This window comes from Opisthocomus hoazin, chromosome 6 (genome assembly GCF_030867145.1).
Source record: "Opisthocomus hoazin isolate bOpiHoa1 chromosome 6, bOpiHoa1.hap1, whole genome shotgun sequence".
Lineage (NCBI taxonomy): Eukaryota > Metazoa > Chordata > Aves > Opisthocomiformes > Opisthocomidae > Opisthocomus > Opisthocomus hoazin.
Genome location: NC_134419.1, coordinates 3,134,140 through 3,161,697, shown reverse-complemented (window position 1 = coordinate 3,161,697; position 27,558 = coordinate 3,134,140). Strand labels below are relative to the sequence as shown.

At 51.8% G+C, this 27,558-nt stretch overlaps 1 protein-coding gene across 2 annotated transcripts; it reads left to right on the top strand.

Moving 5' to 3' along the window:
- Positions 1-266: 266 nt before the first annotated feature.
- PGM1 (phosphoglucomutase 1) lies at positions 267-27,558 on the top strand. Of its 2 annotated transcripts, none has more exons than XM_075424312.1 (11): positions 267-616; positions 15,056-15,218; positions 15,493-15,639; positions 17,076-17,201; positions 18,554-18,744; positions 19,177-19,331; positions 19,920-20,035; positions 23,170-23,305; positions 24,952-25,135; positions 26,213-26,347; positions 27,288-27,558. In XM_075424312.1, exons 1-11 carry the CDS (start codon positions 371-373, stop codon positions 27,375-27,377), a joined length of 1,689 nt encoding a protein of 562 aa, XP_075280427.1. In that variant the 5' UTR covers positions 267-370; the 3' UTR covers positions 27,378-27,558. The 2 variants fall into 2 exon arrangements, with proteins under 2 accessions (XP_075280427.1, XP_075280426.1); XM_075424311.1 differs by lacking the exon at positions 267-616 and adding an exon at positions 11,365-12,085.

Sequence of the window (27,558 nt, the reverse complement as noted above, 5' to 3'; positions counted from 1 at the left end):
ATCGCTAAGGCCGGCGGGACACCGGGCGGGTCTCCTGCCCGTGCCGGGAGCTCGGGACGGGGCTGGGGGCTCGGCTCCGCGGCTCCTCCATCTTCCTCTCCCCGCGCAGGGCCCGCCGCCGCCGCCCTCCCAGCGCTCCCGGCCCGCAGACCCGCCGCTTGGCTGCCGGCCTCCCCCCGCCTCCTCACCGCCGGTACGAGCCTGGGGAGGCCGGGCAGGGTCCCCCCCCTCATCCCTGGGGCTGGGGCGGGCAGGGTCCTCCGCTGCCGGCGGTGCCTTTAAGGGGCGGGCGCGGTGGCGGGGCCGGCTCCGGCGTCTCCCCCCCCCGCCTCCCGCCGCGGCCGCCCGGAACTCTCGGCAGCGGCCGGCCATGGTGCGGATCGTGACGGTGAAGACCAAGCCCTACGGCGACCAGAAACCCGGTACCAGCGGGCTGCGCAAGCGGGTGACGGTCTTCCAGAGCAATGCCAACTACACCGAGAACTTCATCCAGAGCATCCTGGCCACCGTGCCGCCGGGCGAGCGGCAGGAGGCCGCGCTGGTGGTGGGGGGGGACGGCCGCTTCTACATGAGGGACGCCATCCAGCTCATCGTCCGCATCGCCGCCGCCAACGGGGTAGGGCTGAGCGCGGTCCCCGGGCTCCCTCGGTGGTGGTGGGGGGGGTTGTGGGGGTTTGGGGGTGTTCCAGCCACAGACCAGTGGCACAGCGTGCTGGCGGCGGGCAGCGGCAGCGCGTTCCACCATCTCGCTGCTGGAGACTCCGTCCCTGTCCTTGGTCCGGGCAGCCCGAGAGGAGCCCGGCCAGGGGAGGTGGTGGTGGTGGGGACGGCTGAGCTGCGGCTGCCTTGGCGAACGGCTTTTCCCTGCATTTGCTCTTTTCCAAATGACAGACATCCCCTTCTCCTGGGACACCTGACTCCTCCTCGCCAGCAGCCAGCTTGCTTCCTCGCAGGCCAGCAAGGGGGGTGAGCTGAGGATGCTTGGTGGCCAGGGTGGTACGTTAGAGTAGAACCTTAGAGTTACCTATTTTGGCTTCCCAGTGGCAATCGGGTGCCTCAATGCCTTTAAACATTGGCTTCTTAAGAGAAAAATGATCACTGCCTTCTGACGGCATGAAAAAGCACAGAACTTTCTTTTTAAGCCCCATAGAAATTTATCTTTTGTGATTTGCGGTAGCTGTTCAGTTTTCAGCCCGTGTCCCAGCATCCCTGAACAGCACTTGCTGCGTGCACCCGATGGACAGCGCAGCCTTCTCTGACGGGAAAAGCAACAGGCACTGGTTTATTTATTTGTTCTAAGAAGGGGTTGGAGTGTACAGCGTTCACGCCTGACTGCACACACAGACAGCACGCTGGATCACTATGGAGAAGCAGACTGGGAGGCTTGTTCCCTGGAATAAAGCCTTAGTTTGTGCAGGTTTTTGGATGTGCACCCAGGGCCTGGTGGGACGTGGCAGTCTTCCAGGCACTGGGGAGCTCTCTGTCATTTGTGTCTCAGCTTGGTCCCAGAAGTAAGCAAGGGCCTGAAGGCAGACTGCGCTAGGTTCTGGTCAGGTCTCTTCTGGGGAGGGGGTCGAGGGCCTGAGAGGGATGCGCTCAATAATGGGTATTTGCCTTGTAGGATTTTCACCACATCAGTTCAGAGTGCTGGGACAGACTTGGCTCTAAAGTCAGAAGAACGTTCTGGAAAGGGAAGAAAGGAAATGGGAGGTAGAGGAAGAAAACAGGAGAAAGAATATGTGGGTTAAGAGCCAGGACACCACTATATGAAGTGAGAAGTTTTCCTTTAAAAGCTTTCGTTTTGTATCATTTATTTTATAAAACAAGGTTATTTGCCATGGCCTGAGACAAAATGTTAAGGCTATTTCAAGCAACAATTTGGCAATGTTACAGCACTACCGGTCATCTACTGATGCAGGGTCTCTATACCTCTGGTGTAGCAGAGCAGAGTTAGTGGTATAGGCTTGACAGAGTGCTGTAGGGTGCCATGACATTACCCTGTTTCCCCCCCCAAGAGTTTCAAAGAGGACTGGCAGGTCAAAAGCACCGCAAAATTGTAGATCTAAGTATCCCATTTAAAAAAAGAGGAAGAAAAAGGCCTCATAAGGGAGTACTGAAGAGCAAGAGCCAAGTATCTCCTTGTTCTTTAATAAGTGAACGGCAGGTAAAGCCTGAATAAGTGACCGGAAGGAGGTGCAGCAAAGTGATCTGCAGAATACAGAGCCGTTGAAGCTTGATATACAGGGGCTGGTGAAGTTTGTGTGGCACTGGCCTGTGTAAGACACTGCAAGTGTTGCGTTGCCAAACTCAAGAATGCCAGAACTGTCAGGTCCCAAGAAACGAGGTGACTAGAAATAGAAAGTTTCTTTAGCGAATGCAAAATGCTGGTTTGTAATAATATCTATGTACTTGCTTTCCTGTTTTGGAATGGTTAGGGGGTGCTTGCTTCGTGGTTTTTCTCTGTAATTGCAAGTGTTAGTTCCCTAATAGTTACCACAGTGTAGCTGAGTAAGAGCCTGTGAAAATCCTGTTTCATCATAATAAATGTGAAGTAGCTGGAGGTCGCCTGCCCTTCAAAGAGAAGGGTGGGCTGAATCTGTGAACCAGTAGGAAAGTGTACTGCAGAGCACGGAACACTGGTACCTTGTTCCTGGAGACTGTGGTTTTGTCAGAGCGCTGGGGCTCTTGGGGCCTCCTGATTCCAGCAGCCAGGTCTCAGAAAGACTCGGTCATCTTGTGCTGAGAAATACTGAATAATCTGGAGACAACTGCAGTGGCTGCGCTGCCGTGTCTGGACACATGAGCCGACAGTGCTGTGTTTTACCTGTAGAGAAGTGATTGTTACAATGCGTGTGAGGAGGGACTGGTGTACAGCTATAGCATGAACGCAGTAAAACTGAAAACAAGAAATAAAGAGTAAAGACATAATGAAGAGATGTTTGGGCTACAGTCTTTTCTAGCATAGCTCTTCTGGTTGCTTGGTTTACAAGGTACGTTATACCGGGCTGTATTCACTCGTATAAAGTCAGCCAGCCTGCCACCGGTCCCAGAGCAAGGGCTGGAAAACGGTATTTCTGGTCCTAGGGAGTAAGAGGCGATTGGATTACTAATTTAAAACCCTGTGATTTTAAGGTCTGGTCGAGTGGTCCTCTCGAGCCACAGGACAAACCTGAGGACCGCAGTTTGTGACTGTTAGTTTTACAGTGTAAAAGGAAAGGATGCTACAGTCAGTTTTAGTTTTGTCTCTATCTGGAATGGTTAATATATAACTAAGTACTTGTGTTTGACTAGCAACAACTCAATTTGTAGTTGCGTGATTAAGGAGTGTTTATCCTATTTATAAGTTTGCATTTATATAAGTAAACTGGAATAGAGATTGTTGGTTTTGCCATTCCCAGTTGGCATCCAGTGTAGCCTACCTGCTTTGTTTTGGTCTGTTGTGCCAGGTTTCCTTGACGTTATTCCCACATTGTTAGTGAGTCTGACTATTTAATTATGTGAATAAAAGCTTAAAAGCTCCTGTCGGAGCATCACCTGTCAGAATAGAATTGTGGCTGTGCAATAGCTTTATGTCAAAAGCACGCAAAAATTACAGAATTGAAGCTATCAGTCTAGATCTGGTCATATAGCTGGCACCAGGCGGATTCGCTGACATTGTCACCCGCTACTCAACAAATTTACTGTGCCCCTGGTTCCTTCTTAAATAAACAGATTTGAAAGTGCTGCAAAGTAGCTGCATTAAAGCAAATTGCTTGAAGGTGTTTTGCATGCCAGGCAGTGCTTTGCATGTTAAACGTTAGCCTGGTTTTGTTTTATTGCTGCAGGACAAACAGGGCTTTTATTAGAAATACTGCTCTCCACCCTGGAAAGTTTGGTTTCCTGGCTTGGCTGCTGTTAACCTTTTTCCCCCTCAATTATCCCGGGAAAACCAAGTGTTTGAACTCTGTTACATTGCTCAGCAGCTCCATATTTGCTACTGCTCTACTTTTGTAACTCTGCTTCCTTTTCTGCCATAGCCTCCAGACCCGTTCCCTTTCTGATGGGGCTGCTGAGCCCACAATAAGCAGTACGGTGCGGTGCAGGCCTGGAGAACCGCGTTCTGGTCCTGGCTAAAGTGTGCCCACGGTCCCGGCCTCAGCATCCCAGCTGTGGAAGGGGCATGGTGGGACCGGCACGTCCATGATCTGCTTTGGCTCTGCTGGTGGGAAGTGTTCGTTGTTGCTCACCCCTGTCTCAGCCTCACTTGTTTTTCTCACCTGGTTTTTACGAAACCCGTTACTGATGTCTCTGCTTCTTGTTCCTGTCTCCACACAATGCTGTGCAGTCAGCCTTAGCCTTGGTGGTTTACAGACCTTCATCCATTCAGCAATCGGCATCATTGTCCTGAAGAATAGACCCCCTCGGTCCTCAGGGTCAGATCTTCCCTTTGTGTAAAAGCTCCTGGTATTAAAAACATCAGATTAAAATAATAATAAAGAAATTTCTTCCAAAAAGCAATCCCTGTGTACCGGAATTAGGTGCAGTGATGCTAAGTCCTATAGGCCATTAAGAAAAAACTCCGTTTCTGGTCTTTCTTATGTTACTGTTTTTCTCAGAAGCAGAAGGGGAAATTGAGATGTGGTGTCTGAAGTAAGGAAACAGATACCGGTTGTGCCGTGAGCATTCCCGTGCAGATACGCCCTGGCTTCACATTATGGTGGGCTTTAGAAGACAGCCGTGCCTGCAGCAGCTCTTACACCTTGGAGACTGCTTGTATGCTAGCTTAGCTTCGCTTTGCCTGTAAAGTCTGCAAATGAAAGTTATTAAGGCAGGGGTCAGGTTGCCCGGTTTCAGTGCCTTTTTGGAATTTTAAACTCTACAAAAATGAAAGTCCAGCTTAAGGGAAGAGCTAAGGTGCTTTGTAGTTAATCTCTGCAAAGCCAGCAGAGTGTTGAAATTCACACTAACAGGGCTTTAACTATAGTCTTCTGGAACAACGACTCCGTATAACCAGAAACCTCAGCTCTGGCTGTGCTGGTAGGGCAGCAGGACGGAGTCTAATGCTGTCTCTTTGGCAAGGCAAAGTTTAGGATGGGTGAGCTGGACTGAATAGGTGCTACCCAGATGTCTTGTGCCAGGGCTGAGCTGCACCAGGATCCAGAAATGCACTATGGTGGGTCCCTGCCATCCTGGTGTGGTTCTCTCTGAGCTAGTCGATAGATTGATTAATGCTTCAAATGATGAACTGGAACAGAAATAAACAGAAATAGCATAGGATGTCAGCAAGAGGAAATGCAAAGAAGCCTGCATAGGCAGAAGTAATAAAATACAAATGTAATATATGTATTTCTAATCATAGTACAAGTTTCAGAGTAGCATACTAAGCAGCAGATCTGATGAGCAGACCACAAAGATTATTGGCAGTATCATCTAGTTATCCAGAAAAACAAATGGCATTCCTGGATTTTTAAATTAGGTGGTTGTAAGTGAAACCCAGGAAATGGTGTTTCACCAGGAACGCGAGTCCTGCTCTGGGGTACCAGCCCTCGGAGAGGATGCCGTCTGCGCGGGGGACGCTCCGGCAGGAATGACCTGAGGCTGGGTGGACGGGGCCAGCGGTGACTTGAGGCTGGGCAGATGGGGCCAGCGGTGACCTGAAGTTGGGTGGATGGGGCCGCTGAGGGAGAAATGAACTCGGCCTGGAGGTGGGGAATCACAGAATCACAGAATCACAGAATAGTAGGGGTTGGAAGGGACCTCTGTGGGTCATCTAGTCCAACCCCCCTGCCGAAGCAGGGTCACCTACAGCAGGCTGCACAGGACCTTGTCCAGGCGGGTCTTGAATATCTCCAGAGAAGGAGACTCCAAAGCGGAAGCGTGGTGGCAGTCTGCAGACGGCTGGCTGCGACGGTGCTGCGGGGAGGGAGGTAACAAATTGTTCTCTGGCCTGCTGGGGATAGGGAAAGACCTCACACTGCAGCAGCGAAGGCTTGGGTTAGGCATCAGAAAGCCTTTTGGAAGCTGAAGGCTAATGGAAGGAGTGCTGTGCCTGGGGATGTTTGAACCTGCCTGGGAAAACCTGTAAGGAGAGTGGTTTGGGTGGGGTGTACAGAGGTTCTGTCCCTGATCCTGCAAGGTCTAACCAGACACGGCTCTGCTCCTCACGCTAGCATCTGGCCGAGCCAGCCAGTGCCCTCCCTCTGCTCCACAACATTTCTGCGTTTTGTAATTATGGATTTTTTGGGTTCAGGTGCTGGTTTCTAAGAGGACCCAGGGACAGGGGCTATCTCCCAGTGGGCCGGGGCAAGAGATCCGGGAGCATTCCTGGGTCTGCCTGAGGTAAATTGGCTGGAATCCCGCTCCCGTCCCGCGGTGCAGGGGCGGGACAGCAAACGCCAGGGCAGTCCAAAGTAACGTGCAGATTTGGGTGTGCTTTGAAGAGCAGACCTTTGAACGGAAAGTTTCTCAATCGTGGTTGCTGGTGTGTAAGTACAGAGCAACGTATCTTAATTCTGGAGTGACTTGTGTGTGCGTGGTTGCACCTACGTGAACTCGTGCTGTCAAGACCATGTTTTGCCTCTCTGGAATCTCTATAGCAACTTCAAAACCTAGATTTTTAATTAATTCTTATGGAAACAGAGAGTTTTGCAATTGGAAGAGCACTCCTTGTGTGACTAATAGGCTTGCAGTTGGTCTGTGTATTTTACCATGGCTCCATTTGTCTTGGCGTTGCCAAATGTCACACGCAGCGGTGGCTGCCCGGACCAGAGCTGCGCTCGGGCAGAAGGCTCCTGGTTTTGGCAGCTGAGCAGCGGGGCTGTTCCGGGCTCTTGGCACCCTCTTACGGCGAGCGTGCCGGCAGCAGTGCAGGGACGAGGAACTCTTCTGTGGGCAGCAGTTAGGGAAATGCGATTTCTGTCTTAAAGGAAAGTCGCAAAATAAGAGTAAAGTACCTGATTTGGTTCCATGCCTTCCCCTGGGGTTTCATGCAGTGTAAGTTTTTGAGTAATCCTAGAAAAAGAGCGTAAGGGAGTAACTCCTATCACCATGTGGTTACTGTCAGAAAAATTCTTGAGAAGCAGGAAACTTTTTGCACCTGAACACAACTCTGCAGTGGGGTCCATTGGCTTTATCTGCCTGCGGAATGGGGAGAGAGAGGTGTGAGCGAGAGGGACGGGGAGAAGCTGGAAGGTGAGGAGGAGAAGGCTCCTCACGGCGTGGAAGGGGCATGCTGGGCCTTGGAGAAGCCCGACCCGGGGGTGTTTGCAGGGGAGGAGAAGAGAGGATTGCTGTTCCGTCTGGCTTCTGCACAGTGGGTTCCTCCCTGCAACCGTTTTGCTTGCCTGAATGTCAAAATATAAGATTGTAGGTGGGAGGAAGGCTGAGGTAGTGGTGGAGTGGGAGGCTGGGAGAACGCGGGTGCCTGGTCCCAGGCTTGGGGAGGGCTCCAGGCAGCCACGGGCTGGCGTGGGTGGGATGAGGGAAGGTGGCAGCACCGAGGGAAGATGGCAGAGCTCACACAGTGGGAGAGGAGATGGGGCAAGGACTGACAATACTCAGCCAAGGGAGGACCTGCATGCTCGGCGATGTTTTACTGAGGTTTAAGTTGTCTTAAAGTAGTCTTGTTTGTCTTTTTATCATTAACCAAAGTCAACGGTTAGTTCACAGTTTTACCTCTGTTCCTGGGTGTGAAGTGCGAGTCGGTGAAAGGGGGCCAACGGTAGCAAGCGTCCGTGCCTGCGGCAGATCGGCCGTTTGGAGGAGGAAACACCCTCAGCAGCCTCTGACTGCCAGGAGGGGTAAGAGGCCGAGGAAGTATGACCGCAAGGAAGAGTTATGGAGGTTGGGGTTGTTTGGTGTAGCAAAGAGAGGGCACTCAGTCTCTGTATGTGAAAGGGGATTTTTTTAATGTGTGAGATGTCAGGAAGAGCGATAGGATCAGTTTCTGTGTCAGCTCAGGAGGGCTTAAGCCACAGTAAGGAAGGTGTACAGCAGATTTTAGGAACACACTGCTACCTGCAAGGTGAATTATGCACTGGCACAGCGTACCTGGAGAAAAAGATTTCAAGAACAGGTTACGTGAACTTTCTGGAGGATGCCCTAGGTGTATTTGGTGCTGCCAGGGTTCTGGGGAGGGAGCAGATGGCCTGCTGAGCTCCTTTCCAGCCTGTAAGTGATCTGTAGTTATCAGCCATCCAAACAAAGCCTCCCAGGTCAAATGATCCTTCCCCAGTCGCTGCTCCAGTCCTGGAGGTGGACAGGATCCACCTTTGACGAGCTTATTTCACCTCTGAATCTGCTGGCAACTGTGTGATCACCAACCCCTGCACCAGTCCTGGCTGGCCAGTTGCTGGGGATTTGGCTTATCCCAAGGAGCGATGGAAGGCGCTGGGAGCAGGTGAGTGCCCCGGCGGCAGGGCTGGTGGATATGCCGTTCCTCTCCCTGTGCCTTACATGCCCTAGCTCATCGCTGAGTTGTATCTCCCGTTTGATAGAGTGTGTTTCATTTGTGTTCGTAAGCGTGGCACTAATGACCAACACCTTCCTCCCCAGCTTAATTTAGTTTGATTCCTCTGTCCAGTATGTGTGCACTTAATTACACGCACAAATTCCTAACCCTGCATAGGCCTTTTCCCTGCCAGTAAGTCCGCGTGCATCTCCTCCGTGCAGCTGCGGGAGCTGGTGGGTGGCCTGGGCCCTCCTCCCGTCACTTAATGCCGCGACATTTCGCAGGGCAGTAAGTTTATCCCACCAGGAGTAAGAAGGGAAAGAGCTTGCTTAGGCCTTTTCCTGCCAGAGGCTGTCGGGTGTGAGGCTCCTCGGAGCTCGTTTTGGGAGCCGGGTTTGGTTTTCTGTGCCGCTAGAGGGAAACCTGTGCCTTTGCGTGAAAGGAAAGGGCGGCTCAGCTGCAGGACGCTGCCATGGCATGGATGTATAAAATACAAACCTGTTGTTTCCAGCTGCATATCCCAGGTAGTCTTGCCCTTGGTGTGAAATATGTGTTGTCATCGTTCTGCAGTAGAATCATAGAAAGTTTTGGGTTGGAAGGGACCCCTGGAGGCCATCTAGTCCAACCCCCCCGCAGCGAGCAGGGACACCCCTAACTAGTTCAGGTTGCTCAGAGCCCTGTCCAACCTGGTCTTGAATGTTTCCAGGGATGGGGCCTCCACTACCTCTCTGGGCAACTCGTTCCAGTGTTTCACCACCCTCATTGTAAAGAATTTCTTCCTTATATCCAGCCTAAACCTACCCTGTTTCAGTTTAAAACCATTACCCCTCATCCTGTCACTGCTGTCTCTACTAAAAAGATTGTCCCCATCTTTCCTATAGGCTCCCTTTAAGTACTGAAAGGCTGCAATCAGGTCTCCCTGCAGCCTTCTCTTCTCCAGGCTGAACAAGCCCAACTCTCTCAGCCTGTCCTCATAAGAGAGGTGCTCCAGCCCTCGGATCATTTTTGTAGCCCTCCTTTGGACCCGCTCCAACAGTTCCATGTCCTTCTTGTGCTGAGGGCTCCAGAGCTGAACGCAGGACTCCAGGTGAGGTCTCACCAGAGCAGAGTAGAGGGGCAGAATCACCTCTCTCGACCTGCTGGCCACGCTTCTCTTGATGCAGCCCAGGACACGGTTGGCCCTCTGGGCTGCCAGCGCACATTGCCGGCTCATGTCCAGCCTTTCGTCTATCAGTACCCCCAAGTCCCTCTCAGCAGGGCTGCTCTTGATCCTTTCATCCCCCAGCCTGTATTGATACCGGGGATTACCCCGACCCAGGTGTAGGACCTTGCACTTGGCCTTGTTGAACCTCATGAGGTTCACACAGGCCCACCTTTCCAGCTTGTCCAGGTCCCTCTGGATGGCATCCCGTCCCGCATCCCATGCCTCAGCGTGGTTTGATGGGGAGGGATGAAGGAATCAGATTCTGAGCCCACGCGAAATGAATCGCTTCTGGGGCACGAAGACACGAGGGCTCTGGGTGGATCAGGCAGCTCGGTTCATGTGCGGAGTGTTCAGGCCAGCACCCTGCAGCGTCCTGGCTTTCGACTAAGCCAGCACTCGCTCCTTGGACAAGCCTGGGTAGGTGGCTGCTTGGGGTGGCCTTTGGGGTTCCCACAGGTGGCTTAAACAGATTTGCTTGCTGAGAGCAAACCGGAATTAAACTCCCCTTCCTTGGGAATTGAATTCCCTCCCTAGGGAAGTTCACCTGGCTCCTCGGCTCCATTGGAGGACCCGCTGGAGGCACTCACAGAAGGTCAGGTAGAGCTTTTCTCTCCAAAGGTGTTTTTCTGCCTTCAGTCATGAGGTTTCCCCTCAGTCTCAGACAAATCAGCCAGCTTGATTTTAACGTACTGATGCATGTAACGGAATCTCTGTGTCCCTTGGAAGAAGATCTGTCAGGTTTTGGAGCAACGACAGAATCCTGTGAGTGCCTTTGCAGATTTTCACAGTTCAGCTGTGTACACATCTCCTTTCCCCCCCCTTTTTAATAATTGGACAAACTGAGTCATTACGAAGTGTATGCTCTTTAACTGCACCAGTAATGTCGATAAATTGTTTCCAGCAGCTCGGACGGGGGACTCCAAGGGTTATTGAAGTGGTTTGGAGGAAACCGATTTCAATCTAGCATTCAAAGTTACCTTCTGCATGTTCAGGAAGATGATACTTCATAAAAGTTTCCTGGTGGCTGAGTCTTTTCTTTGTGTATTGAAGCCACTCCAAAATGAATAGCTTTATCAGACGCAGTTTTCCAAAAGATTTGATCGTTTTTGGTGCATATACTGCTCTTGGTTTGGCCAGACTCTTTCCAGTGGTGCCCAGCGACAGGACAAGGGGCAACGGGCATAAACTGGAGCATGGGAAGTTCCGTCTGAACATGAGGAAGAACTTCTTCACTCTTGAGGGTGACGGAGCCCTGGCCCAGGCTGCCCAGAGGGGCTGTGGAGTCTCCTTCTCTGGAGATATTCCAGACCCGCCTGGACGCGGTCCTGTGCAGCCGGCTCTGGTTGACCCTGCTTCGGCAGGGGGTTGGGCTGGGTGACCCACAGAGGTCCCTGCCAACCCCAAACATTCTGTGATTCTGTGGTGAGACTTGTGTGGGTATCTGTTTGACACCATTGCTCTTGTGGCTTTTTAGCTACTCTGGGTTTTTCTTGGTCAAACAACGGTCGACCCGCTGTTCATCGTGGGTAACGTCCCTGTGTGTGAGAGGGAGCCCGTGGAGAAGGCAGGTTGTCAGAGCGGGAGTTGTATGAGCAAACCGTAGGTAACAGATCTGCTGCCTTCCATTTTAAGAGTGACCTTTAACTTGCCAGACTTTGCAAAATAACTCGAGTGGAGCGCTGCCGTGCCTGCTGGAGGCTCACCTCCTGGGGAGCCAGCGGCCTGCTGCTGCCGTGCAGATCTGCTCAGCAGGGGGAAAACGCTGGGCTCCGTGCCGGGGCAGCACGTCGGTGCATCTGGGCAGAGGGCCGAGCTGCTCCCCGCATCGCCCCTGCCTGGGTCGGTTGACGGCGCTGGGCGATAGCGCAGAATGGCAAGGAGCTGTGCCTGGGGAGAACAGAAGATGATAAAGAAGACAAAAATCCCCTTTTCCCAGCCATTTCTGTGAGGGACGGCAGCGTGGAATTGTGGTTCTCCGTGACATTGATCCTCCACAACAAGTGCAAGAAAACGTCTTCAGTTACAGAAACTACATTCAGCTCAAGGTTCCAGGAGCTATTTTTGGGTGCTCAGCAACTTCACTGAACTTCTGTCTAATAGGTGGGCCATTGCTGGTGTCAAGATTGATTATTTTTTTTTTTTCCTGGTGTTTTGGCATAATTTACTTTTTAAATGCATTTGTATGAAAAAAGAACATGGAAGACGCTCCTCTGCCTCTGTTGACCATGCCAACAGCTCCTTACAACGATCAGAAGCCAGGAACCAGTGGATTACGGAAGAAGACCTTTTATTTTGAATCCAAGATGAACTATTTGCAGAATTTTATCCAGAGTATATTTTATTCCATAGACCTAAGAGATCGGCAAGGATCTTCGATGGTGGTTGGAGGTGATGGGAGATACCTTAACAAGTCTGCAGTGGAACTGATAGTGCAAATGGCTGCTGCCAATGGGGTTGGTAAATGTTAAATGACTAAATTCCTGTAGTTGTGTAGCTGATAAATGCGGAAAACCATAATGAATTAGTCACTGTGAGATTTAATTTCCCCAAAGACTTTATTCAACTGCTAATAGTTAACTTTTTAATGGAAAATCAATTGGGTAGTACAGAAATTGCTGTTTTTTCTCTTTGAAGTGATGCAGTTGGATAGCAGTATGTGGAAATACACATGCAGCAAAGAAAATAAATCCTGCTAGGTTGTCGTGTGTTCTGGCTTTGTGTTTTGACATGCCACAGGCTGTTGGCACCTGTGGATTTCGTAATCTCTCCGTCGGATCCTGAAGCCCTGATGTTGTTCAGAAGCGAAGGAACTGGTAGAGCCACGGCTCGCTGTTCGGTGGCAGCGCAGCAGAAGCTCTTCCAGCGTTGCCCTGAGCTGCTCGGCCGAGGAGAAGGCGGAACGTGGTTGTTTCTTTCTCAGCAGGTCTAAGTTGTGGCTGTGCGATAAGGGCTCCGGGAGCCTTTGAAAGCTGAAATAAGATGAGAGTTAGCAAATGAGTGGCAGCCTTTACGGTGATCTCCGGTTGTGCTGGAAATCTGTGTTTTGGAAGGGAACAGAAGGCTTCTCTGTTTGCAGGAGAGCACGGTTCGTGCGCCGTGAGGCTCTGGGGCACTGGGGTTTTGTCTTTGTTTCCTTCTGCTTTTTGGGAAGAAAAGACTCTGCTGTCTGTCCTGGATCTCTTTGTGCAGAGCAAGCTTTATGCCGAGAGACCTGGCTCTTAGGCATTTGTTTGACAGAAAAACTTATCTGATCACAGTAGGGTAATTAGTAGTGAATGGGAGAATAGCAGGAGAGACCTTTGTTTAGATCAACATATCTTCCATTTTGGGGGAAAAAAATAATCCTTTGGCGTTGCGAATTAATGCATTCCTCTTAAGGCAGTGTAAGGGCAGAGCAGAAGAGCTGGAAAACGTGCACAAAGAGCCAGGCCTGCTGCTTGGACTGCTTGGCACTAGGACAGATTCTCTGCTGGTAAAGGTGAGATAAGACCGTGAGGCTGCTCTCATGCATTCCTTTCCAGCGGTGTGGCCCGTGTCTGGCTAAAATCTGGTTTCACTGCTGGTGTTGGTACTTTTCCTTGCCTGTTTTTATGCAGTCTGCCTAATACTGGTGACTGTGTCAGCATTGTGCTCGTCTTGCTCTATGGAATAGAAGGGGTGAGTCCAAGGATGTTTTCAGATATAAAAAATGCATATTGTGTTTGGAATATGTGAAAATCTCTTTGTCGGTGTGTGGCAGAGGCAGGTGCTGTCGCCTCCACAAAAGTGGGGTCAGCAGGACTGCCGAATCACGTCGGACACGCTTGCAGTGTCGGCAGCATCACGTTGCACGTTCAATGCTGATTGTCTGGTTAAAGGAGATGCCCGGCGTAGTCTGTCCGCTTCACCTGACTTGCCTAGATAGGAGGGTCTCTGTTCAGAGGCTGGAACTGTGGCACAGTGTGTAGGGTCGGCGCAGTTCTCCCAGCGGCCCCCTGCTCGCCCAGCCGGTCTGTGGCAGCTGGAGCATGTAATAACCGATCGGCAGCGACGCTGGGGCTTAGCACCAGGCAGTGCCACGGGAGAGGAATCGCAGTCATCCAGTGCCCTTGGCTTAGCACCAAACATGGACCTTCGGTCTGGGAATGCTGCCTTTTGTTTTCCAGTTTGAATGAAATTCCTGTGCTTTTCTCGGTCGTATCTCGGCCTGATCTCCTTGGCTGATGGAGAGTAGTCTGGTATTTTTTTAAACCTCTGTCACCTCATTTAGAGGGCTATGGTAAGGAGCATGTTCTTCCAGAAGAATATTCATCTTCTGTTTTATTACATGAATGCCAGCAACTGGATCCTGATTACCTTGCATTGCTTAGCACGTTGGTCTGGATTTAATCTCAGTGATATTACTAAATTTCTGGGAAGGAGGTGTGTTAGCCGCTGCGAGCAGAGAATCTGCAGCTGGTCCCATGGGAGTAGTGATGATGTTTGATTTTTGGTTTGGTTTCTCTCAGTCTCATTGTGCCTTTTGAAAGCAAAGTTTGAGACCGAAAGGGTTGTGGGTTTTTTTGGTGGTTGTTTACAGAATCACAGAATGGTCGGGGTTGGAAGGGACCTCTAGGGTCATCTAGTCCAACCCCCTGCTGAAGCAGGGTCACCTACAGCAGGCTGCATAGGACTTTGTCCAGGTGGGTCTTGAATATCTCCAGAGAAGGAGACTCCACAACCTCCCTGGGCAGCCTGGGCCAGGGCTCCATCACCCTCAGAGGGAAGAAGTTCTTCCTCAGGTTCAGCTGGAACTTCCCAGGCTCCAGTTTGTGCCCGTTGCCCCTTGTCCTGTCGCTGGGCACCACTGAAAAGAGCTTGGCCCCATCCTCCTGACCCCCACCCTGCAGATATTTAGAGGCATTTCTAAGGTCCCCTCTCAGCCTTCTCTTCTCCAGGCTGAACAAGCCCAGCTCCCTCAGCCTCTCCTCATAGGAGAGATGCTCCAGTCCCCTCACCATCCTCATAGCCCTCCGCTGGACTCTCTCTGGTAGCTCCTCATCTTTCTTGAACTGGGGAGCCCAGCACTGGACACAGCACTGCAGATAAGGCCTCACTAGGGCAGTGTAGAGGGGAAGGAGAACCTCCCTTGACCTGCTGGCCACAGTCGTTTAGGTGCCTCTGGGAAGCTCAGCTCTTCAGCGCACGCTGCCATTTCCAGTGGAGCTGCAGCATGCGTAAAGGAAAATGCTAAAAAGGCACAACAGAGCGGGGTCAGGTGCTGACCTTCACTGCCTGCAGCAGAGAGCTTCGGCAGCCTCCCGGGAACGAGCTGCTGCTTGCAGAGGAGCAGCACCTCTCCTCGAGGCTCTCGTGTACCTGTCACCGGCGTGCGGAGGTTTGGTGGTTTTGCTGGTTTTAGGATTTGGGACTCACAGTTGTTTGTTTTGCTCCTCAATATTCAGATCGGCCGCTTGGTCATCGGGCAGAACGGCATTCTCTCCACCCCAGCCGTGTCCTGCATCATCAGGAAAATCAAAGCCATTGGCGGCATCATTCTGACAGCCAGCCACAACCCTGGCGGGCCCAACGGAGATTTTGGCATTAAATTCAATATTGCCAATGGAGGTAAGGTCGCTTGGTTCGTTTTGATTCGCTTTGTTTCTGTTTGGCCATTTCTTGTGTTGACCCCGAGGAACCAAATTTATATCGCAGAGGTTCAGCACCCTGAGCAGTGGGTTTCCCTAACCAGAGCGTGGGACTGATCTGCTCCCCTCATACCCTGGTATTCCCCTCCAAGGGAGGTATTCCCAGCCCCGGGTCTTTTGCTGCCCTGCTGAAGTACACTCCTGTTGCAGTCTGCTTCTTCAACGTCTTCTCCCTTGCCCGTTTTATCTTACAGGTCCTGCTCCTGAAGGTATCACGGATAAAATTTTCCAAATCAGCAAGAAAATTGAAGAGTATGCAATCTGCCCAGATCTCCAGGTGGACCTGGGCACCATTGGGAAACAGCAGTTTGACTTGGAGAACAAATTTAAACCATTTACAGGTAAACAACTGTTCTTCCTCTCGAGAAGTTTCCTTTCAGGTGGAGTTAGCATGGACCTACCTTGAAGGAGCAAGAACACCTGGCGTTTCAGAGGGAAGGGTGGGTGTCAGGAGGATGGGGCCAAGCTCTTTTCAGTGGTGCCCAGTGACAGGACAAGGGGCAATGGGCACAAACTGAGGCACAGGAAGTTCCGTCTGAACATGAGGAAGAACTTCTTCCCTCTGAGGGTGACGGAGCCCTGGCCCAGGCTGCCCAGGGAGGCTGTGGAGTCTCCTTCTCTGGAGATATTCAAGACCTGCCTGGACAAGGTCCTGTGCAGCCTGCTGTAGGTGACCCTGCTTCGGCAGGGGGCTTGGACTAGATGACCCACAGAGGTCCCTTCCAACCCCTACTATTCTGTGATTCTGTGATTCTGTGACCTCGGCTCCTCATCTGTTGGACAAGCCAAGCAGGGACATCACTCCTGGTCACACTGCCATCCTGGGATGTTTTTATTTCAGCCTGCGTCTTGCCTTGCGTGGCTGCTTTGATTATATCGCCGGTTCTGTCCTGCAAAAAGTTGTGCTTAGGTAGATAAACCTGGTCCAGCAAACGTCACTGAAATCAGAGACTATTTTGTCTGTAAGGGTACCGTTAACACCTACTTGCGAAACAGACAGCTCTGCAGTTAAAGTGTGTTTTCCTAATTAAAAATTACAGTGTTTAATCTTTGTAACTGATTTTTTCCCCCCCATGGTTTCGTGTATAGAAGCGCTCTCTGAGTGGGAAATCCATTACATTTCACACGTGACTTTTGTCAGTTAGCAGTGAAGTACGAAAATACATTAAAAACAGACTTTTGAAAAACACTTACTGCAGGTATTTTTTACCATCTCCCGGTGACCTGTGCTTGTAATTAAAAAAAAAAATCAAATTATCATAAGAGTTGGTATTTCTCTCAGTTCCCATTTCTCTATAGTGGGATTTTTACATTAACGGCGTTTTCGTGGCTCTGTCTTTATATGGCTGGTTAGTTGCCAAGGTGCAACTTTCAGACTATTGGGTGCACAGTTCCCATTGACTTTGGTGGAAACTGGAGATCTGTTTTTATATGTCTATATTTTTTCCCCCCTTTCCTTTAATCCCACTCTCCCAGTAAGCAGAGTGGGACTGAGCCCTCTCGAAAGAAGCCTCGGGAGCTGTAGCCGGGAGCAGCCGGCCCGTTGGTCCGTTTGGTGTGCAGCTCCGTTAGCAGTGACAGCCTGTAATTAAATTCGTAATACAGGACCATTATCATTGTCTTTATGAAACGGTTCTACGGGATGTTTAAAGGCTTAATGCTGAGCCCTGGCCCTTTGCACCAAGGACCATCAGCACGCTGCCACGTGCAGCAGAATCGTTTTTCTGCGAAGATTTCAGACTCTGAGAGCTGGTCTCTGTTTGCTTTTTTTCCCCAGTGGAAATTGTGGACTCGGTAGAAGCTTACGCGAATATGCTGAGGAACATCTTTGACTTCAGTGCATTAAAGGAACTGCTTTCGGGGAAAAACCACCTCAAGATTCGCATAGATGCTATGCACGGAGGTACCTGGGGGCTTGGGCTTGCAGGATTGCGGGGGGCCGGGTGTCCCCGGGGCTTTGCCACCTACTGCAGAGGGAAAACTGTTTGTATCCGTCCCCTGTAAATTTGTGGGTTTTTTTGTTTTGTAACATACTGCATTTTTCTTTTTGCAGGCAAACTTTTTATAGCTTTACATTGTTTTCTTTTGTCAAATGTTCGGACTGGGGAATTGACCTGGGGCAGAGACGTTGGCGGGGTTTGCAAGGGGACCTAATATATGCTTACAAATATCTCAAGGGTGGGTGTCAGGAGGACAGGGCCAGACTCTTTCCAGTGGTGCCCAGCGACAGGACAAGGGGCAACGGGCATAAACTGGAGCATGGGAAGCTCCAGCTGAACATGAGGAAGAACTTCTTCCCTCTGAGGGTGACGGAGCCCTGGCCCAGGCTGCCCAGGGAGGCTGTGGAGTCTCCTTCTCTGGAGATATTCAAACCCCGCCTGGACAAGGTCCTGTGCAGCCTGCTCTGGGTGACCCTGCTTCGGCAGGGGGTTGGGCTGGGTGACCCACAGAGGGCCCTTCCAACCCCGACCATTCTGTGATTCTCTCTGGGGAGGGATGCTGCGTGGCTCACGCACGTCAGCCCGCGCTGGAGAGGCAGAGGTTAGCGCTGATGCCGTGATCCGAGCTGCTCTGGGAGACTCTGCATGAGTCGATGTCCCATGGAGGACACGGCGCTAGACAAAGGTCTGCCTGTAGATATTTGAGTACAAAAACGGGACCTTTGGACTGTTCTATGTAATTTCATACATATGCTTGTGAGTCTTCTTCAGCAGACGTTTTCAGGAGCGCCCTAGCTTTCTTAGCATCTTGTTTCTCTTGTCTCCAGGCCATTCCCATTCCTGTACTCGCTTTTTATTGCCTACACTGCTCACGTTTGAGGGCAGTAAATCCTGCCGTGCTGCCGGCTGTCTGTGGCTCACACGTGCGTTCTGTTCTGCCACGTGATGCTGCCGTGCGAATGCCTCGGTGCGCTGGGGCCTGAGCCCCTCGCAGTGGGATCCTGGCTCACGCACCGAGCCCCTGCCATAGGCTCATCCTCACCTCTAAACCCACGAGTGGTTGCACTTATTTCGTGGGACAGCCCCGCAGCTGCAAAGCTGGCTTTGGCAAGGGCTTGTGTGCCTGGGTGGATCAGGCTTTAGCACGCCTGTGTGCTGCTTTTGGCTTTTGATGTGAGTGTTTGTGCTTTAGTGCCATAAACCAGGCAAACTGACCCAAAGTGAGCAGGCCAGAGGCCTGGGCGGTTACGTGGCTGGCGCAGAGCTGACTGAGGGCAGAGGCTGACTCGTTCCTCTCCGTGTTTTGCCGTGGTAGTTGTGGGCCCTTACGTAAAAAAGATCCTGTGTGAGGAGCTCGGAGCCCCAGCGAATTCAGCCGTGAACTGCACCCCACTGGAGGACTTCGGTGGCCACCATCCCGACCCCAACCTAACCTACGCTGCCGACCTGGTCCAGACCATGAAGACGGGAGAGTACGACTTTGGAGCTGCCTTTGATGGAGACGGGGTAACTGGGCTGTTCCGCAGTCCCCTTTTTGCCCCCTAGTCAGTTGTGGGGGAGGGACGGCTCAGCTGGTTTTAAACAGGGGAGGATGGAGGCGAAGAGCTTTTCTCTCCCTCGCTCCCTGCTGTAACTGCAGATGGACGTGAACCACTCGATGCAGTTTGCCACCACGGCAATGGTTGGCTGCTGTGTTCATAATGAAGTCCAAACGGTATTTACATAGCTTTAAAGGCTGTGAAAAATCAGCAGGAAGGTGAAACACTGTACAGGTGTTGCTATTTAACTTTCCAAACTCTGCATTTATTTCAGTGCAGTCAAAAATCTCTGTGAGTTGTTGGGTTTATAGGCTGCGCCTGCCAAGTAGAGCAACTTCTGCCCCTGCAGCCTTTCTGCGCAAAGCGGGGAGGAGAGCTGTGTCTCTCTTGTCTTCGCCAGGATCGCAACATGATTCTTGGGAAACATGGCTTCTTCGTCAACCCCTCCGACTCCGTCGCCGTCATCGCTGCCAATATTTTCAGTATCCCTTACTTCCAGCAGACCGGAGTCCGTGGCTTTGCCCGGAGCATGCCCACCAGCGGGGCTCTCGACAGGTAGCACCCGCCTCTGCGCGGTGGGGAGGGGAGGGAGCGCTGCCGAGGAGAGGGACTGTCCCTTTTTTGTGGTCTAGCGCAGGTCTGTGGTGGGGAGCGAGTGCCTGGCCTGCCCGAGGGGTGAGGCAGGGCCAGGGCTGCTGCGGGCTGGCTGCCAGGGCCGGCAGGGAAGTTTAATGAATTAAATCCTGCTTGGGGACCTGGCAGAGTGGGGCTTCGCTCCTGGCTCGCTCTTTTCTCTAAAGATAAGCCCAAACAAGTGATCCTCACCACCTTTTTTTTTTTTTTTAAGTTTGATAATGATACTTTGTCGGCTTTGAGATCTCAAACTTAAAATGGCTTTAGAAGAGCTGTGAGTTTATATCTGCTCTGTAGTTGGGCATCCCACACACTTCCCAAGCGTTACACCGGGATAAAATAGAGGAACAAAGAATTGCTCGTTGTAAAAAGCCAAAACGGCGGCGTGGCCTGCCTGCAGTGTTACCCCGAAGGAGGTGCTTGGCAGCAGCTGAAGCTCCTGCCGCCGTATTTCACCGGGGAGCGCGCAGAGCCCAGCTGTGGTGTGACATAGCCATCTTGCCTTTGAAGGGTGGCCCACGCTACAAAGATTGCTTTGTATGAAACTCCAACTGGCTGGAAGTTCTTTGGAAACTTGATGGATGCAAACAAGCTGTCTCTGTGTGGAGAGGAAAGTTTTGGTACGGGTAAGTCAGCGTTCCCGATCTCACCAGTGAGGGTATTATTTCTCCTCTTAGTTCTTTATGGTGCTGGGTAGCCTGGGATTTATCTTTCATGTGTGGTTGTTAACGCTTCTAAAATAATGAAAAAAGAAAAGCTTGCAAGAATCACTAGTGGAAATGAACACAATGCTAAAAGTTTTGTCAGGCAAGAGCTAGCTCTCCTTTCGGTTATTTAGGTAGGCGTATGTAGATACGCAGGAAGTTGAAGGGCCTCTTTACTAGCCCGGTCATTGAGTCTATGGGGACTAAGTGCAGTGTTAAATATATTTTTCAACTCTTGGTGGCCAGGAAAACCTTCTAAATGTTTTCATTTCTGGAAAGAAATATGGTTTGGAGCATGCAGTTTTATTAGGGAAGGTTTCAGGTCACTATTAAATCTCTGAGCTTAATAGGGCCCTCATTTTCCTGTTCTAAAAACAAGGTATGATTTATAAAGTTTAAATTAACACTTGCCTTTGAACAGTCTAAGCAAGTTATTAGGTTACTGAGAAACAAAGCGAACATCTTAAGGAATTTACTAGGGGTGTGCGTGTGACACGAAATGTAGTGTTTGTGCAGGGAAGTTAAAGTGAGCAGATTTTGCCCTGCGTCGCAGCGGCGTGCTGGGAACGCGCAGGGTTCCCGGGAGGCCTCGGCAGTTTCTGAGTTCTCCCGTAGCATCTAGCACGTGGTTCTAACATCCTGACTGTGGAAGTGGAATCTTCCCTGCACGCAGGAGGCCAGCACCTCGTTCATACACAAAGGCCAAGTTTTTTCTGGTCTGAATTCTGCCCGAGGTCTTGTTTTTCCCGTTTTCTGAAGACAGGGGGCTGCTGGTGGGATGTGCGAGGCACGGGGGTTTCAGGGTATTCAGCTTGGCTGACATCAGGCTCCAGCCTTCTGTGTTTTCATTCCACCCCCCCGTATTTCAGGAAAACGTTTTAGCCTGTGCGTGGGCGTCTCGCAGAGCAGGGGTGGCCTTAGGTCCCCAAATGCCTGAGACCAAGTGCTTTGTGGAACTGGGGTGCGCAACCCGACGTGAAAGGATTACCCCAGCTTTTCTGTAGCTGAGGGAATGGCATCACACGCTCGGGTTGAAAGGGGTTTGCTGTGGGGCTGACGCAGGCTTCAGTGGCAATATTTTAGCAATCAAATGCTATTCTAATATATGGGATTTGGCCTTAGGTTGGAAGGAAAGGGGAATTTCAGAAAATGTGGTATCTCTGTAAAGAAATCTTGAAGTAAATTGTGAGTAAAGAAAGAATTTGGAGTTTTGCCCGGAGTGATTTCAGCATGCGTGAAGTTTACGTTCTGGACTTTGGCTAATGAGAGGGCACTGGCATTTCAGTAAATAAATAAAAAACAAAAAGCAGCAAATGACTCATGGAGCTGCTGATAGGAGATGGCCTCTAACGAGCAGCTCTCTCAAATTGTTTCCATCTTTTATTGTGTGAGCAATGAGCTCATAGTTGCTCTCCATCCCCCAGCAGGTAAGTGACCCTAGCCTACAAATCCGGGCGACCGATTCCATTTGCAGCAGGGGCTGGGAGAGGGGTTTGGGGTTTTGGCCACGCAGCAGCATGTCGGAGTGGCCTGAAGCATTTTCAGGGCGGAGGGACAGATGAAGAAAGGAGTGTGGGACACCCCCTGCGACGCGAAGTCGGTTTGCCCATATGGCAGACACGCTTCAAGGAGCGAGGAAGGTTGTTTGACAGCAAGTTGATGAGGAGTTGTTTGTAGCGGGGCAGAACGTGAGTGCGGAAGGGGAGAGAGGTGAAGGGGCAGCCAAAGAGACCCAGTAAAAACTGAAACAAACTGTGACCCGGTGGGACTGGGGTCCAGGAGCAATTAGAGTAATGTGACATGACAGACTTCCTGCTTGCTTTCTTGGGTATTTTATTCCAGCAATAAGCTGATACATCACATGGGACTTGTGTTTATTCAGCATTCCTCTCCATCACCTCTGTGCAGCTCCCTCTGCCACAAAGGACCGTGAGGATAATTTCTCGCTGCGTCCACAACAGTGGGATTTGTGTGAAGCACCACGTACCCTGCGCCCCAGCCTTTCTCCCCGGACCGTTGCCCACCCTGGCAATTCGGGCGAGGGTAAAACGGCAGCTCTGGAGCGCGCTCTGCATTAGCAGGCGTCCCCTGGCTCCCTGGGCTTTCAGTAGTACCTGTTTGGAGGCTTTCCAGAGCTCCAAGGATGAAGCTCAGAGGTTGTGCATCTGTGGGGCGCGGTGCCCAACTCGCAAGCCAGAAGCACGGAGTATTCCGGGCCGCCATTTGATCCCTCGTTTAATTTAGGTGTTCGGGGGGCCATCTAAGCTGCACCACCCGCTCAGGTTTCGCGGGGGCCTGGGTGCTGCGCAGCCCCTGCTGCCCCGCTGTCAGCCCCGGTCCGGCGTGCCCAGGCGAGGCTGGGCTGGGCTCTGCCGGCCTCGGGCTCTCTGCCGTGCTGGCTTGGAGGAATCCTCTTCCAGACAAAGCGGGGGCTTTCGCAGCCCGTCAGTGCCTGGCGCCTGGGCGTGAGAGCAGGCACGAGGCGCTCTCCTGGATTCCGCAGGCGAGCAAAGCCCCTCCTTGCTCTGCTGTTTGCCCTCCGGCAAGCGGCTCTTCTCTCTGTCGCAGCGCGAGTTTGGAGTCGTTAGGGTTTGGCTTCCTCGGCGAGGGCTGATATTTTTCTTGGTGCTCAGCCAGAGTATGTGCTGATCGGAGTACGCTGATTTGGCAGAATGGACGTGACAGCTGCTTGAAGGGTCGATGTGAGTCCTTCCTGAGCTGCTCCTTTGCGTTTGCCTTTTTTTTTTTTTTCCTTTTTAATGACCTTTTTACTGTGCATTCCCCATTACTGCCTTGGGAGCAGAATTAAGGGCCTGTGAACGATGAGTGTGTGTGAGTTAAAAGGGGCCAAACGTTTTATGTGGGCTATAGCTAAAAGCAGATGATTTCTTGAACCGTTTTAACAATACAGCAGGGATGGAGCTCACGAAATGCCTTCCATTCGTGAGTTTGTGTGGCTGCCAGTCGGATGGAGGCGAGAGGACAAGGCAGGGCCCTAGCACAGCCTCTGGCATGCAAGGAGGTGGGAAACCTGTTTCTGCTGCGGCTCTCCGCAGGCTCCGACCACATCCGTGAGAAGGACGGGCTGTGGGCTGTCCTGGCGTGGCTCTCCATACTGGCCGCCCGCAAGCAGAGCGTGGAGGACATCATGAAGGATCACTGGCAGAAATACGGCAGGAACTTCTTCACCAGGTGAGGAAAGCACTCCCGACGCCTCGCGCTTGACTTCGCTCTGTCCTGTGCTCGACGCTCCGAGGTCGGAGCCCTCGGCACGGGTGGCAGCCGCATGTGCTTCCGCAGTGCTGTTCCCACCTCGCTGCCCCGGCTGTGGCCATGCAGCCGCAGTAACCACAAACTCCCCGAGCCGTTCGCTGCAGCAGGCAGCCTATCTGGGTTAGACAAACCGGTGGGTATTCACCTGTCACGATGCCCAGTTTGGGATTTGTTATTCTGAACATAAATCTACCAAGTAGCAAAGTCCGCAAAGGCTGTACATTTTATATATGCGAGGTTTTTTTTTTCTTTTAATGGAGATTTTTTGTCTTGCAAGAGTCTTTTTTTGCCACTAGGACAGTATGTTTCTTGAGACCACAAATCCCAAGTTAATTTGCAATATCTTCAGTGGTGGCGATGTCTTATTGAATGGCTGCCGAGCTCCGAGGCCGTTATTTACCTGGTGGCGTTTCTATCCAGTCCCCAAATATTCTAATTTAAACTGCAGTAGGCGTGGAAGATGAAAGGAGAAGGATGCACATACACAAAGGTGGGAACGCTGACAGGAGGGAAAGCGTTAGGCACAAATCTTTCAGCTTGGAAGACCTACATGAAAATTTGGTCTCAAACTGCCAAATGGAAGAACTTGCCATTTTTTTCCTTCTCCCCCCCCCACCCCAGCCAGCACACATCTGAGGCATTAAAACCTGTGGAAAAAATGCTAAAGTCTAGAATAAAAAGGGCAGTCTTCGCACCAGAGGTCTGTTTGCATAGCAGGCGAAGTGCAGGGGTGGGCAGGTTAGCAAGCCTGTGCGTGCTCCATCTAGCCAACCGGGCACAGAAAAGCGGCGCAGATCACGCTGGCGATCAGAGTACAGAGTCTCGGGTCCCGACGTGTGCTTCAGCCGCTCTCTGCTGCCTCTCCTGCCCGGATTAATGCGATGAAAGCTGGCACTGGGATGTTACCGTGGGCTGCAATCGCACCTGCGGTTTGCTGTGGGGACGCACACGAGGATGTTCAGGCGAAATTGTTACTGTGAAGAACCTGTCGAGATCCTATCGGCAGAATTAGAATAAATTCTTTGCAGTCAGCGTTGCTGGAGTCCAGCCCTCTGCCTTCGATAACACCTAGCGCAAGATGCTGTGCTTTCATCTCTCCTGACGCCGAGTGCCTGTGATACGTCGGAGTGTGTCCCACGGACCTGTATGGGACCATATCGACGTTGCTGCATGCAGATCCTTTTTCCCTTTTTCCCTTTTTCCCTTTTTCCCTTTTTCCCTTTTTCCCTTTTTCCCTTTTTCCCTTTTTCCCTTTTTCCCTTTTTCCCTTTTTCCCTTTTTCCCTTTTTCCCTTTTTCTTCCCTTTTTACCTTTTTTTTCCCTTTTTCCCTTTTTCCCTTTTTCCCTTTTTCCCTTTTTCCCTTTTTCCCTTTTTCCCTTTTTCCCTTTTTCCCTTTCCCTCCTTCCTTCCCTTTCCCCTCCTTCCCCTCCTTCCCCTCCTTCCTTCCCTCCCATAGAGACCATACCTGGGCCAGACCGCAGTGTTTAAACACGGGCACCACAAAACTTTGCTGCTTACTCCAGCCTCCCCTTCCTAACGTTTGCGTTATGGTGACTGGTTGTAGATACGACTACGAAGAGGTGGATGCAGATGCAGCTAACAAAATGATGAAGGATTTGGAGACAGTGATGTTTGACCGCTCCTTTGCGGGGAAGCAGTTATCAGCTGGTGACAAAGTCTACACGGTTGAGAAAGCTGATAATTTTGAGTACAACGATCCCGTGGATGGAAGTGTCTCCAAAAACCAGGTGGGCATAGCCTGGCCTGGGCTGAACGTGACCTCGGAGGGGTGTTCCACTGGGTATTTTGGGCTTAGTCTTTGCCCGTTGCATTTGCACCCTCTTTGAAGTCAAAGATTGCATTTGTCCTTTGGAAGTTTTTTTCTGCCCTGTGTTTGCTGGTGGGATCCTGCCCTGCCTGAGGGAAATTGCTGCCTTGGAGAGGGAAGGGTCTGGAGGCTGCTCCAGCCCCAGCAGGGCCCAGAGGGAGAGCAGAGCTTCCCCACAGCCACCCCAGAGGGGAAGGGGCGACGGAGCCGAGCTGAGAGGGATCCTCTGGGCGGTGGGTCAGCGGCTGAGGAACGGCTCGTGCTGAACGAAGGGCTGAAACCCCACTGGAGCACGAGGCCCAAGCCCTCCCGCTCAGGGGCTGTCTTGTCTCTAGCACGAGACCCCCAGGTTGCCGCAAACAGACCCTCCCTGGGTGCCTTTGTCCCCGAGGCGATGGCACTCCCCGTGCTGGTCCCGAAGAGGGCAGGCGGCAGTGCGGAGCGGCTGCAACGGGGGTGGAGTTCCAGGCTGCAGAAGCCACGGGGGTATTAAATACACGTGAGATGAGTCACCTGTCACCAGAGATAACTGGAATAAAAATGTCCTCTAGATGGATTGGTCTGACAGCAGAACGTGGAAGCATAGTCAGTGGGAAGGAATAATGGCGAAATCCTGCAGGAATGATCGCCTTGCCCGTGGGGATGGCAGGAGCATCTTCTGTGCGTCCTGCTGTCGTGGAAGAGCAGCGGGTTGGTGTCCAACACAGAGTCGGACCCTGACGCTTGTTTCCCAGCAAGCGCTGGGGCAAGGAACCTTACAGCAGCAACGGGCTCTGTGTTCAGGAGCTCCAGCAGGTCCTCCAGAGTGGGTTCGGAGGGACACTCGCTCCTGTGGGAGTGGGGAAAGGATAATAGAGGGGCCTCCTGCGGCTCCCTGAAGAGGAGGAGCCCTGGGATTGTGCAGGTCAGGCATAGCCACGCTGGGTCTCACGGAAAATACATTGGGTATCCAAGAGGCGTGTGGCTGAGAGGCTCTTCCCTCCTTCTCTCTTACCAGGGCTTGCGGCTCATCTTCTCTGACGGCTCCCGCATTATCTTCCGGCTAAGCGGTACCGGCAGCGCTGGAGCAACGGTGCGGCTGTACATCGACAGCTACGAGAAGGATGCTCAGAAGATACACCAAGACCCACAGGTAAGTCTGGCATCTCAGTCGCTGGCTCCCAGCCTTCCTCAAAAGCTTGAGCCTTTGCTTATCACGGCTTTGCTCAGAGCCATGTGGAGGCACCAGGTGTTTGGAAGCGAGGGCTTTGGGGTCTGTAATCCCAGCAGAAATAGATTTATTAAAAAAAGCTCTGTGTGGAACAAGCGTTACTTGCGCAGAATCCCTCACAGCTGCTCCTGCAGTCGCACAGGAGTTTTCCTGTTTCTGTTCCATCTGTGGCTGGTTGCAGGTGTGGGAGGACGCTGCTCCAGTCCTGAGCTGACCTGCTGGTTGACACGTCGCATCGCTAGGGATGGAGCGAGCTCATTCCTGTGCCAAATTTGGGAAATACTTGTGCAAAACAAATGAATTTGGGGGCAAAAGGATGCAGTCATATGTAGGGTGACACTGAACTGTTCTGTACTAAGTTTAATACTTGTTCTTTACAGCATCATTTAAAAATGCTGTTGACCTTTCATGTAGGCACTGGAAGGAAAAGAATCCCCATTTTCTATTCCCCAGCAAAGAGTGTTTGAGCTCTTTTTGCATAACTTACTCTGCACTTATTGACAGAAAGACTGCAAAACCCCCCACGTTCTGAGAGGCACGAGCTGAACTTGTGATTGAACAGTGCTGTGCCGTTGGTGCAGCGGGGTTTAGGGTACGGCACAGTGAGGGTGGCAGCAACCCCGGAGCTGTACTCAGGCTTTCTCTCCGAGCCTGCACGCGGCCGTACCACGACACCCCTCGCTGCGCCGTTCCTCCAGCTGGCCCCACCGCTCACGCCGCCGCCCCGACACGGTCCCTCGATCGGCGGTGCCGGGCTTGGGGCGTCCCGGGCTGACAGCGGAGGGGAGGGCGGACGCAGCATGCGTGGGCTGCACGCGCCGCTCTGCTCCGCCGTTCTGAGCCGTCTCTTTCCTCTCTGCAGGTCATGTTGGCACCTCTCATTTCTATTGCACTGAAACTTTCACAGCTTCATGAAAGAACCGGCCGCACCGGTCCGACCGTCATAACTTAAAGGCTTGGTCAGACACCGTGCTGGAGTGCACACCGAGTGAGGGACATCAGCCTGTCTCCCCTTTTCATTGTCCAATCTGTCACTAAAAGAGGAATATTAATTTTATCTCTGTATTTAAGAACACTATTGAACGGCTAAGGATAGACAATAAAACCCAGCCCCTGTCGGCACTTTGTGTGCA